We start from the raw sequence: 14,731 nt of genomic DNA, 5'->3' as shown, positions 1-14,731 counted from the left end.
CCGAAGCATTAAGCAAGTCCGAAGCATTAAGGAAGTCCAAAGCATTAAGCAAGTCCGAAGCATTAAGGAAGTCCAAAGCATTAAGCAAGTCCGAAGCATTAAGCAAGTCTGAAGCATTAAGCAAGTCCGAAGCATTAAGCAAGTCTGAAGCATTAAGGAAGTCCAAAGCATTAAGCAAGTCCGAAGCATTAAGCAAGTCCAAAGCATTAAGCAAGTCCGAAGCATTAAGCAAGTCTGAAGCATTAAGGAAGTCCAAAGCATTAAGCAAGTCCAAAGCATTAAGCAAGTCTGAAGCATTAAGCAAGTCCGAAGCATTAAGCAAGTCAGAAGCATTAAGCAAATCTGAAGCATTAGGCAAGTACGAAGCATTAAGCAAGTCCGAAGCATTAAGGTAGTATAACTGTGATATAGATCTGGGGTAGAATAGGTCTTCAGCAACCCATAAAAGGTGACTATGCTTGTCGTAAGAAGTGACTAACGGGATCGGGTGGTCACGCTCGCTGACACGGTTGATGCATGTCATCATATCCCAATTGCATACATCAATACTCATGATGTCAATCACTGGATTATCTGGTCCAGACTTGATTATTTACAGACAACCGTCATATTGCTGGAATATTGCTGAGTGCAGCTCTTAACAAACAAACAAAACAAAATCCTCTCTCAATCTCCAAGTTGTGAGTGTTAGGTGTTAATAATTTTTTCTAAATCATTTATCAATTTTGACAAAGCTTACATATGAGGTGAATTTGAATGATAAATGTTTTTTCTAAAATAATTTTTATGGAGTATTATTGACAGGTCCATGAAAGTAAGGGGACATGATTCGTAGTCGGGCTTAGGCAGATCCAGAGGATTTTTTTATTTGGGTGTCCAAAATTATGAGACAAACCATCAGAGTTGGTCTGTCCAATTCATGTCGCTGTGCACATTTTGGTTTTGTTGCAATTATTAGATTTTGAGTTAGTGAGCATTTCATCTGTCTCAGATGGAATCAAACGGACTGTAAGTTAATGTAATAATTCTTTTTTCTTAATTTCATAACCTTTCGAAAACAACTTCATATGAATATGAGTCTATTTCTCAAATTACAATTCTCAGCTTGTCAAATTGACATTAAAAGCATTTAATACAGATGCGTATGGAAGGTAATGAAAATAAAATAACAGATTACATGGCAACTTGATGGATTGTCACCCACATGCAGTAGCGCCAGATGTTGCAGCGGAGGCAGGCCAGCCTTGCTCCAAGGCTCTACTGAAAGATAAGTCCATGGATGTGTAGTAATTCCGTCCTCCCCAAAATCAAGTCTAGATATAGGACTCCAGTCTCTTATAGGGACAACTTATTATTTACATAAGCTAGAGATGATGATTTAAACTAATAATTATTGCCTTAGAGACTTGTGCAAGTCTAGAGGCAGGTCAGCACAGGTTTCAGCAAACAGCTGGGCTTCGATTGATTGCAATGGAACTTAATCTGTTCCATCCCGTCAGAAGCTGCTGGTTGACGGTGAGTATGGGCCGTTCCCAATGGGCACAGTGAACAAGCAACAATCTGTGTGTTTTAAGTGCTTTCTATTCACCAGCTGGCATTGTTGATAAGGAGGGAATAAATGTCCACCTTGCAATGTAAATATTTTTTGTTGGGAGAAAGAGTAAAATGCCGGAAGTAAGGTTCCACGATTGACTTACCAAATTATAGGGAGTGGTCGGAGGCATGCATGTTTTTTTGACATCTTGAAAAATCGGACACAGAGAAAACTAGAAATAGGAAGTAGTCCTAGTTAATGAATCTCTTTTGTTTTGAAAAAGTGTTGAATGACGTATCCAGGATACAAAAGTTTGTTTTAATACACATATCATATTCGATATGCGCCCTGCTCTAATAAGCGTCCACGGCGATGTTTGCTAATATATTGGCTAGTAAACAATCCCAATAAGCACCCCTTCCGATTGATCAATGTACACAAGACTTATTTATTGGTGTATAATACATGTGTTATATGCAGCCTTAATTATGGGAAATAAAATTCTGGAAAAATATATCTGTCGTATAGAAACATTTCAGGCTGTCAGCATAAACTACGAAATTTACGATCTTTCAACTCTGTTGTTTTCACCAAAATGATATTCTAATAAGAGGCCCCTATTTCTAATTTTGAGATAGCCCAAGGTGCTTATTATGTCGAATACAGTATTTGGGGCGGTGGGGTAGTCTAGTGGGTCAAGCATTCGTTCATCATGTTAAAGGACTGGGTTCGATTCCCGACATGGGTACAATGTGTGAAGTCCATTTCTGGTGTACACCGCTGTGATATTGCTGGAATATTGCTAAAAGCGGCGTAAAAACATCACTAATATACATATTCCTTTTATAAGAGGCAACTAATGGGATCGGGTGGTCAGGCTTGCTGACTTGGTTGATGAATGTCATCGATCCCAATTGCGTGAATTGATGGTCATGATGTCAATCATTGGATTGTCTGGTTCAGGCTTGTTTATTTACAGACCGCTGTCATATAGCTGGAATATTGCTGAGTTAAACAACAAACAAATAAACAAACATTGAGTTAGTAGTTGTATAGTATTCTTGGTGGTTCATTATTAAAATAAATACATTCCCTAGGCAGGGAAGAGGATAAGGATAACAAGATGATACATTTTGATGATACAAATTTTACTCTGTCACGTTTCAAAAATATTTTGCACTTTTTCAAATGTGTCATAGAGTTCTTTGTAATTTGGTGGTAGGGGTGGTTCAGTCATCAAAGATACCGCAATTCTCTGTCCAGAAACCTATAATGGTGGGGTCGAATCCCTTTCACCCCGATTATGTTTCTTGGTTTGTCAGCACCCTACCCAAGCTCGTTGATTTCATATGTGGTAAATATCTGAGACCTGCATCACTTTGGGCTTTCCTCCCACATCAAGATGACATATAACTGGAATACTGTTCAAAGTGGTTAAACTCACTCACTCACTCACTCACTCACTCACTCACTCACTCACTCTGGATTCATCAGCCTGTAGTTCAAGACAGACTGTCTTACCAGTGCACCCCTGTGAAAATCCAGGGTCAGACCAAACACTATGTAAACATTATGGTTTTGCTTGGAGTGAGTGAGTGAGTGAGTGAGTATGGTTTTATGCCGCTTTTAGCAATATTCCAGCAATATCTCGGCGGGGGACACCAGAAATGGGCTTCACACATTGTACCCATGTCGGGAATCGAACCCGGGTCTTCGGCGTGACGAGCGAACGCTTTAACCACTAGGCTAACCGACCGCCCGGCTAGACAAGACCTGGTGCCCATCCCTAACGTCTTCTTGGACAACCCTGTTGTGATTCAGCCTCCCAGCATCGCATGCATCGACTGAGTTATTGATGCCATGGTCACAAAGTGTGACCTGACTGGTTGTGTGTCATTGTTGCTCATTATATTAGTGCTCATGTTATCAACCACTGGTTTTCCTGACTCAGACTTGATCATTCACAGGTTGATGAATGAATGAATGAGACTTCATTATTTAAAGTCTGAATGAATGAATGAATAAATGAATGAATGAATGAATGAATGAATGAATGAGACTTCATTATTTAAAGGCTGAATGAATGAATGAGACTTCATTATTTAAAGGCTGAATGAATTAATGAGAATTGATTATTCACAGGCTGAATGAATGAATGAATGAGACTTCATTATTTAAAGGCTGAATGAATGAATGAGACTTCATTATTTAAAGGCTGAATGAATTAATGAGAATTGATTATTCACAGGCTGAATGAATGAATGAATGAATGAATGAATGAATGAGACTTCATTATTCAAAGACTGAATGAATAAATGAGAATTGATTATTCACAGGCTGAATGAATGAATGAATGAGACTTCATTATTTAAAGGCTGAATGAATGAATGAATGTTAGCATGCATGACATAACTTTTTTTTATATTTGGACAATGAAACAGGTCACTTGCAATTTATTTATGGAAATATAACTTGGAAAGGAAGACGTAGTAGATGTATGGTCTATATAGTATGTAGGTTCCTGTGATCTGCAAATCAATCATGGGCCATCGTGTCGGACGCAGCTCATGCTGTCGACCCCTGGTTCGTCAGGACCATTTGCTGTTCGAATGTTGTGAAATAATCATCCCAGCAGGTGCAACAGAACGCATTTTCCTCTCTTCTCTCTTTTGGCCAGAAGGGCCAAGCATGCAAAATATTTAGGACTGAAAGACAAGCATAATTGAGTGGAACATTAGCAGACTAGCAGACAAGATTCCACATTTCCATAACAGATTCTGACATCTGCCTCTTCTTGATAACCTTCATCAACAAAGGGGTGTTGCTTCTGAGAGGAAATGGGCAGGTGTGGCCCAGTCCTCTAGAGCACTGCATTTCACTGTGCAGAGTTGTGTCCCTTTGGCTTGCCAGGAGCCTACAATTTTGGGTTCGAATCCTGATTTGACCTAATTACTTTTATTGTATTGTCCGTAGCGTGATGATGCTGTGATATAACTGAAATACTGTTGAAAGCAGCTTCAACCAAATTCACCTACACAAACACTCATTCACGTCAGCTCAGAATGTTAACACATTTACTTTGGCTGAGAACATACAGTGAAACTGACCAAGTCCCATCGACTAAACCACGGGGGCGGTCGGTTAGCCTAGTGGTTAAAGCGTTCGCTCGTCACGCCGAAGACCCGGGTTCGATTCCCGACATGGGTACAATGTGTGAAGCCCATTTCTGGTGTCCCCCGCCGTGATATTGCTGGAATATTGCTAAAAGCGGCGTAAAATCAAACTCACTCACCCACTCACACAGACACCTCGGGAAAAAAGGAGACAAATTCAGAATCAGACCATATCTGAAAGTAACCACCGCATTAGAACACCACAAAGCAGTTACAAGGCTAAGACTCAATGCTCACAACCTTCAAATTGAGAGATTAAGATACTTTAACACTCCAATAGAAAAATGATTGTGTACCTTCTGTGATATTGATGAAATAGAAGATGAGAAACACAATGCCCTCTGTACAAAGACCTGAGACAGGAACTATATTCATCACCCTGCTCAGCTATGCACACAATATCTCTAAAAATACTTTTAAATCCGCCAGAGCCTTTTGAAAAATTATAGATCTCCAATTTCATTCACATAATGTTCAGGCAAAGAAAATCTGCATCTCCTCTCTAGCAATATAATCATAGCAATATTTGTATTCTATTGTGTATGTCCATGTTTTAATTAGTCATGTTCATGTATTGTACCCTACCTCCTGTGGGTGTTTATGTACAATAAATATTCTTCTTCTTCTACAAACATTCTTCTTGAAGAAATATAATCTTAAAAGACCTTTGCCTTAACACGAAAGTGCTGAATCAAATCCTCTGCCTTTTTCTTGGAGAAATAATCCTGAATAAACATTTTAGTGTAGCAAATCACAAATTTGACACCTGGTCCTCAATTAACAACCTCAAAACTTGATACTGAAGCATTTTCTTCAAGACACCAAAAGAACTCAAAAGAATTTGAAACCTTGTTCCTGATTTTAATTACCTAAAAACTTAATAAGTATTTCTTCAAGACATAAAAAACCCAGTAACCTTTGGAACTAAAAGCCAAGAATAATTAAGTGACACATTACTTGTTACACAGTAGCCGTACCTACCACATGTAGATCGCCAGTTCTGACAGCTCGGGTCTAATACAGTATCAAGTTTCACTCTCATAGCCTCCGTTGCTTTCTGTATTTTTTGCCCTGGTTCTTAACATTAGGAGTTTATCTTTTGCTGTGCCAGTCTCTCAAGCAGGGTTCTGCATGTTCCGGAAGAGGCACACAAATCTAGTTGCCGCTTTCTGGTGCGAGCTGTGTTTTGGTGCTGGGATATTTGCTGTGTGTGGATTTACCGTTTGATTGAGTGAAATTTGTGAGCTTCCATTTGGGATATACTTTTGGAGGAGTTTGAGCTCTCGGGATCCTTTTATTGTTGTTGTTTGGAGTGACGTCTGCTGCACCATGGAGAAGAATCTGGGTAAGTTTTGATGGAGTTGTTGGTTTGGTGTAGTTGTGGTCTTGTTTTGGTGTAAACATGGTGGGTTTGGGTCTCCATGCATGGGGAAAGGGTATTATCACATGTTAGTATATTTTCAGGGTTGACAAATATGCTGTTCCACTTGACAAGTGCCGGTTAATCAGGACCAGACCTGTTATGACCAGCATGGACCTGTGTGTGGAAAATGTGAAAATATGAAACGTCACCAGTTGACAAGTGCTGAGTTAAGGCTCATCAGGACCAGATTGGTTATGACCCACATAAACCTGTGTGGAAAATATGAATTTTCAGTCACCAGTTTGTTAGAGAAGGGAGAAGTTTTGAAGAATATGTGTGATATGACAGTGTGAAAACTTTGTGAAATTATATGACATTAATTTGTGTCAATTGTCTGGCGTCTGTTGTCACGCGTGGATCTTGTAATTGGACTGTCCTGTTGGGGGCCACCACAACTCACGGATGTATCTACCTCGGCCCCAAGTCTGCAGCAAATGACAGAAATATTTGTATTAATAATGTCCTATTCCTTAGAATTTATAAAAAAAAAGAGAACAGTGAAAAAGTCCAATTTTGAACAAATTTTTTACCCAGTTTGCCTTAGTTTGAATGTTAGATAAATCTTGTTCAAATTTTGAGCGAAATAATTTTTTCCAATTCGACTGTGAAGGGTGCTTAGTTTGGAATCTTAGATAAATCACTGCTCCAATTTTGAACAAAATTACATTTTTGTCCATTTTGCTTGCCAAGGGCACTTATGGGGGATCCTAAATAAATGCCTGCAAGTGCTATGTGAATGACAAGCAGGAAGGACTCCGATGTAATGGCTGATTCTGTTACCGCACCTGATGGTGTGGATATTAGCTCATGCTGTCAACCATCACTCTGCCTGAATGAACCAAATAATAGACTGCCATGATCTATCTGGCTTATTGCAGTGTATAAACTTCCCCAAAATTTAAGTCAGAAAACCGGACCTTGCAAAGTTACTAAACCAGATTTAATGATGACAGTCCAGACTATTCTGGACGAACGAACAAAAGTTGGTTGGTTGGTTGGTTGGTTGGTTAACGCCGCACTCGGCAATATTCCAGCTATATGACGACGGTCTGTAAATAATCGAGTCTGGGCGGGACAATCCAGTGATTAATATCATGAGCATCGATCCACGCAATTGAGATACGATGACATGCATCAACCAAGTCAGCGAGTCTGACCATCTGATCCCGTTAGTCGCCTTTTACGACGAGCATAGTCGCCTTTTACGGCAAGCATGGGTTGCTGAAGACCTATTCTACCCCGGATCTTCATGGGTCAGAATGCTCAGGTAATTTAGGGAATATGATAATATCATGACCATTGGGTGTGCAACTTTTCAAAACTGACTGTCCGTCAGTAAAATAGACCGTCTTGGACTGTCGGGAAAACTGCCCATCATTTTCACTTGGTTGCATGTCATCGTATTCTGTTTGGATTTTGAGTTTTGATAGGGTCTCAGCTGTCTGTGCTTGTCGCAACAGGTGACTTCGTGTACAGAGTGTTGAGGCTGGGTGAGTGGTTGATACCATGGCATCATATTCTAACAACTCGGATTGTTGCTCCTCATATCCATCACTGGTTTGTTTCACAATAATTTACAACCCGTGAAGATATAGGTTCGAATAGGTCTTCAGGAACCCATGCTTGCTGTAAAAGGCGACTATGCTTGTCATTAAAGGCGACCAACATGGGTGGTGACTCTTGCTGATTTGGTTGATGCATGGTATTGTATCCCAATTGCGTAGGTCAATGCTAATTATATCAATCACATGATTGTCCAGACTCGATTACTTTCAGACCGCCGTCATATAGCTGGAATATTGCTGAGTGAAGCGTTAAACAACAAACAAACAAATACAATAATTTACCAGCTTCTGCCATATAGCAGGATTTTTGCTGTATGTGGTTTTAAACAACAAACAAAAACATGTCATCATGTCTGGTTGCAATTTTGTTTTGAATTTCAAATACTGTATTCCTATAAACTTGCTACAAATCTCAGGCTTGTAACTTGGGTCAAGCTGTGGACAAATTCAAGCAGTCATTATTTTATTTATTTATTTATTTTATTTATTATGTTGATTCAGTTCATTACTAAGAAGTGTAATTATTTAAAAAATAAAAAATCTTTCAATCAGAAACACATTTTAAGGACACAACTAATTGTTTTAAGAATATGGCCAGCACATCAGAATTATGAAGCAAAATTGTTTCAAAGTTCTTTTTTCTCTATGACTCTATAATAACTTCTTTCAGTGTTTCCAATTTATACAGTGGCTTCCATCATCTCCATCTGTCTGCTTGTTTACTCTGTGTTCATTAGTCATCCACTGGCTTCCAATTAGCTTAATCACCTCTCTGTGTCCATCAACTAGTCACTGTAACAACTTAGATGTCAATAAGTGTACATATACCTATGTTGTTTAGCCCTATCCATCTATTGCTTGATAAAGGTGTTAGAATCTACACCGAAACGTCGCACTAATTGTAATAAAGAAGTTGTTCATCCATAGAACTCGTTTTACTTCGACTCTATAATAGTTTAATAGATTAACACCTAAAGTGTATAAAAGATCACAAAATACAAAGGGCATGTTATCAACAGCAATATTAGCTGTGTGATCTTCATGTGTAAAGATACTATTCCAGATATATCCCTGTATATGTAACCTGGAAAAAACTTAATGTGTTGATACTTGTGTATATTGCTTGCACAAACACATCCATGTCTTCGTAAATACAGCCTAAAAAAACAAATATAGTTGTCAGGAATACGGTTTCTTGTAGACGCAACACTACATAGTACTATGTATGAATGAAGGGCAAAGCATATGAAAAAAAAGAGTTCCCAGGCTTCTAGCTTGGATGATGTGAACTCAGCGGCACTTTTCCATATGTTTATCATAACGGTACAAATACCACGCATTGCGGGAAATGTTATTTGTACGATTTCAGGTCATTCATCAAGTTCAGAATGGCTGTGGGTACAGGAAAAGTGTTTTGGTATATATTACCAGCTCACAAGCCGATAAACATAATTATGAAGAACAGTGTCTTAATGAACCGGGGTTTCCTTGTGAGATTGTCAGATATACGTGTGACGTGATCATGGCTGGTTGCTAAAAGCAGCGTAAAACCATACCCACTCACTCACTCACTCTACAAACTACAAATATATGCACAGTAAGTACAAAACACACAGGTACATTCAACATACAAAGAAGGTTCATTATAACAATTTCATTTTAAAACAAATGTAGACAATATGAGAAGCAGCAACTCTACCCCAATTATGCAAAAGTACAAAATAAAAATTAGATATGTTGTCTCAGACTGTAATGATTCAGTTTCATCCCACCCACCTGTCCACAGACTTATTTCCTGACAAAACCTTTGAAACAAGACATTGATTTGACCTGGCATGTACAGTTATCTTGTTACACCATTCCTGAAGGAATACTTGGCCATGTTATCAGGGGGCAGTCGGGTAGCCTAGTGGTTAAAGCGTTCGCTCGTCACGCCGAAGACCCGGGTTCAATTCCCGACATGGGTACAATGTGAGAAGCCCATTTCTGGTGTCCCACGCTGTGATATTGCTGGAATATTGCTTAAAATGGTGTAAAATCAAACTCACTCACTCACTCACTCACTATGTTATCTGACTGTCATCCTGGATGTGTATGTGTTGAAGGATCAGTAGCTCACATTGCCAAGGCTAATAATCCTGGGCTACTCTTCCTTATTTTATATGCTTGTTGTAAGAAGGGACTAACGGGATCGGGTGGTCAGGCTCGCTGACTTGGTTGATGCATGACATTGTATCCCAATTGCCTATCTGACCTCAGCCAACATGACCCTTGAAGATCTGGGGTAGAATAGGTCTTCAGCAACCAATGCTTGTCGTAAAAAGCGACAATGCTTGTCGTATGAGGCGACTAACGGGATCAGCTGGTCAGGATACTTGACTTGGTTGATGCATGTCATTGTATCCCAGCTGCGTAGATCGATGCTCATGATGTCGATCACTGGATTGTCTGGTCCAGACTTGATTATTAACAGACCGCTGTCATATAGCTGGAATATTGTGAGTGCGAAAAACAACAAACAAAAACTTCCCCGTTTCATAAATGAAGAGTGACTATGTATTTAGAACTGATGGCAAACATGACAGAATATATACACATGTGACAGGACATATACACACCTATGCTTCATGTAGATATGGTCCGAGGTTCGATCCCCGGCCGCGTCATACCAAAAGACGTTTAAAGATTGTACTTGTTGTTACCCTGTCTGGCGCTAGGCATTAAGGGGCTAAAACAAGGACTGGTCCGCTCGGAGACAGTATACTGTGTCTGAGTGGGGTATTTATGTTAAACTGCGGCATGGTATCTAAGTGAGCTAGCATTATAAATCGGCATCAGTCCGGACACGTACCAACAGCCACACACACACATACATGTATGCACGTCGCTATGTAAGTGCAATAATCTTGGATGAGACGTTAAAACCAATTTCACCTCACCTCACCTCACCTCACCTCACCTCACCTCATGAATCAAGAATATTTATTGTACAGAAACCTTCCAAGGCAGGGAACAAACTCGCCACATTTGGGAGTAAATATGATTGTAAACATGAAAGGAATATATACAGAAAATGTACATTAAGCACACAGATATTACATATTATTATTATACACGATACATAAAGGTTACATTTATCATAAACTGATTGATATATGTATAACCCGTGTGTGATTTACAAGCCTAGACTGTCTATTTATGTACCGTATTCGACGGAATAAGCGCCCCGCTCTAATAAGCGCCCACAGCGATATTTGCTAATATATTGGCTAGTGAACAATCCCAATCAGCACCCCTTCCGATTGATCAATGTACCCAAGATTTATTTATTCGTGTATAATACGCACTCGTGTGTTATATCACCCTTAATTATGGGCAATTAAATTCTTCAAAAATATATCTGTCGTACATAAACATTTCAGGCTGTTTGCATAAACCACGAAAATTACCATCTTTCAACTCAAAATAATATTCTTATAATCGCCCCCTATTTCTAATTTTGAGAGCGCCCTGGGCGCTTATTACATTGAATACGGTATTTGTGTATGTGGACTTACTTTGAAGATAGGGTTGAACCTACCATTCAGAAAACCATTTCTGTCAATATTTGTATTTAAAAGTCCTCTAGGCACAACGACCCTTAATGAGGTCATTGATCATTAATTAATGTGAATATTATTTCCAGTTTATCACAGTTTTTGTGTGTGACAGAATAGGTTAGAAACATGTTTACTACAAGTTGATTTTCAAGATCCTTGATAATCAGATCCTGTCTCCTCTGTTGATGTTATAATGGTAGAATCTCAGGCAACACCCACTTCCAAGATTTGTGAACTGGGGCTTGTGTGGTAGACTTGCTTGACCATTCTTGCTTCCGTTATTGATGAACTAATTTGTGAATGAGGTAGTAGTTTGCAGAGCATTATTGATATGTCATTATATACGATACCTTTTATCATGGAATACGTGCAGTTCAAAGTATAGTATAAAGACTTTGCTTGTCATTCAAGCAGTGATCTTAATAATTTAGTTCCACAAACACTTCAAAGAAGCCGGAATATTCTTGTAATAAAATGCTGTAGGTATGGGAGAGACGATTTGTCAGTGGAGTTGATGACGGTGGGCTTTGAAGTATATTTGAAGTTTTGAGGGATGATATTGCTTGTTTTGTTATTGAATATCAAAGGATGCTTCAATGAAGCTTTGATATTAGAGTGAGGTCAGGGGTTTACATTGGTCCTGGGGACTCGCGTCAATATTTGTGTGGAGGTCCTGGGGACTCTTGGCAATATTTGTGTGGTCCTGCAGATAGGGAAGTGAAACTCGCGACAGGGAAGTGACGTAACCCAACCAAACTCTACTCTACTCACTCTCTCACTCACTCACTCACTCGCTCACACCCCCAACCCAACCTGACCCTACTTAACATGATGTTACCCAACAAACTCTACCCACCCAATCACTCACTCACTCACTCACTCGCTCACACACCCCAACCCAACCTGACTCTACTTAACATTATGTTACCCAACAAACTCTACCCACTCACTCACTCACTCACTCACACCCCCAAACCCAACCTGACCCTACTTAACATGATGTTACCCAACAAACTCTACCCACCCAATCACTCACTCACTCACTCACTCGCTCACACACCCCAACCTACCTGACCCTACTTAACATGACATTACCTAACAAACTCTACCCACCCAATCTCACTCACTCACTCACTCACTCACTCACTCACTCACGAACCCAACCCAATGGTAACCTCCCAATTGTCAGACGATCCACTTGTCAGATGGCCAAATTGTCAAAAAAAATTGGTTCTTTTCTAAAAAAATTTGAATGGAGGTAGGGGTAATTCCACTTCAAAATCATTCCAGAAACTATCATAAAAAAGTTAACAAGTATATTTTGGAGTAGCTGTGACAGATGGCAACGAGTCCTGTATTTGATCAACCCAATCCAATATCGTGCTTAGATTTGCTTAAGTAAACAGTTGACAGGGGGTGTGGATTACAAGATTCACTGATACCATGATAATATAGAGCCCGCGATAATATAGAGTTTGTGATTATGTAGTCATACTCATGTCGAGTAGCCTGGTGGTTAAAGCATTCGCTCGTCACGCCGAAGACCCGGGTTCGATTCATGTCATGGGTACAATGTGTGAAGACCATTTCTGGTGTCCCCCACCATGATTTTGCTGGAATATTGCTAAAAGCGGCGTAAAACCATACTCACTCAGTAACTATATATGTAAATTGTAAGATGAGGGGCTTGTAGCACAAGTTTTCTTTTTGAATGAACTTCAATTGTACTATGTTCATGTTGTGGAGAAGGTAATTTTTTAATGCATTCTTATTCTTTCTGGCATTTAATTCACTTGATAAGAATGCAAAACATACTCCATTAAAGGTCAAACGATTTTATTAACATACACTCAGTCCTATGTTCTGTATCACTGACAAAACTACTCCAAAGATTTGTTCACAGAAAAAAAGCAACCACCGGCACAGATTAAACACAAGTTATGAACACAATCCTAATGAGGTGGAGTGTCTCACTCTGCTGGGAGATGCTAGCTGGTCACTTCACTGAGCTGTCTGATGACTGGCATGTCTGACAATTGGGGTGTCTCACAATTGGGAGCATACTGTTTTCACCCAACCCAACCCAAACCTAACCCAACTCAACCTGCCTAACTCTACCCAACCCAACCCAAACCTAACCCAACTCAACCTGCCTAACTCTACCCTACACAACCCAAACCTAACCCAACTCAACCTGCCTAACTCTACCCAAACCTAACCCAACTCAACCTGCCTAACTCTACCCAACCCAACCCAAACCTAACCCAACTCAACCTGCCTAACTCTACCCTACCCAACCCAAACCTAACCCAACTCAACCTGCCTAACTCTACCCACCCCGACCCAAACCTAACCCAACTCAACCTTCCTAACTCTACCCAACCCAACCCAAACCTAACCCAACACAACCTGCCTAACTCTACCCAACCCAACCCAAACCTAACCCAACTCAACCTGCCTAACTCTACCCAAACCTAACCCAACTAAACCTGCCTAACTCTACCCAAACCTAACCCAACTCAACCTGCCTAACTCTACCCTACCCAACCCAAACCTAACCCAACTCAACCTGCCTAACTCTACCCAACCCAACCCAAACCTAACCCAACACAACCTGCCTAACTCTACCCTACCCAACCCAAACCTAACCCAACACAACCTGCCTAACTCTACCCAACCCAACCCAAACCTAACCCAACTCAACCTGCCTAACTCTACCCTACCCAACCCAAACCTAACCCAACTCAACCTGCCTAACTCTACCCTACCCAACCCAAACCTAACCCAACTCAACCTGCCTAACTCTACCCACCCCGACCCAAACCTAACCCAACTCAACCTTCCTAACTCTACCCAACCCAACCCAAACCTAACCCAACACAACCTGCCTAACTCTACCCAACCCAACCCAAACCTAACCCAACTCAACCTGCCTAACTCTACCCAACCCAACCCAAACCTAACCAAACACAACCTGCCTAACTCTACCCAACCCTACCCAAACCTAACCCAACACAACCTGCCTAACTCTACCCCACACAACCCAAACCTAACCCAACTCAACCTGCCTAACTCTACCCAACCCAACCCAAACCTAACCCAACTCAACCTGCCTAACCCTACCCCACACAACCCAAACCTAACCCAACTCAACCTGCCTAACTCTACCCAACCCAACCCAAACCTAACCCAACTCAACCTGCCTAACTCTACCCAACACAACCCAAACCTAACCCAACACAACCTGCCTAACTCAACCTGCCTAACTCTACCCAACACAACCCAAACCTAACCCAACTCAACCTGCCTAACTCTACCCAACCCAACCCACTCACTCATCAATGATCAGGAGGACCAGGCTCACTCACTCATGTGTTTCTCCAGGGTTACCTCAGGTCATGACCTGACTCTCAGGGCTGTCTTCACCCTCCAGACAC

General features: G+C 40.5%; 1 protein-coding gene across 5 annotated transcripts in view; it reads left to right on the top strand.

The window, feature by feature from the left end:
- The first annotated feature begins 5,891 nt into the window (after window positions 1-5,891).
- The window catches only part of LOC139471376 (rap1 GTPase-activating protein 1-like), a 326,858-nt gene continuing 318,018 nt past the window's right edge, over window positions 5,892-14,731 (top strand). For all 5 annotated transcript variants that reach the window (XR_011653833.1, XM_071253710.1, XM_071253711.1 and 2 more), the window contains exon 1: window positions 5,892-6,052. Coding sequence is in view for 4 of the 5 variants with exons in the window: in XM_071253710.1 (XP_071109811.1) it covers window positions 6,037-6,052 (16 nt within the window). In the remaining variant the exon portion in view is untranslated. The remainder of the gene's footprint in view (window positions 6,053-14,731) is intronic.

Source organism: Haliotis cracherodii, unplaced genomic scaffold, assembly GCF_022045235.1.
Source record: "Haliotis cracherodii isolate W230 unplaced genomic scaffold, xgHalCrac1.p SCAF_22, whole genome shotgun sequence".
Lineage (NCBI taxonomy): Eukaryota > Metazoa > Mollusca > Gastropoda > Lepetellida > Haliotidae > Haliotis > Haliotis cracherodii.
The sequence above is the reverse complement of the archived record's forward strand: the minus strand, read 5'-3'. Positions and strand labels throughout refer to the sequence as shown.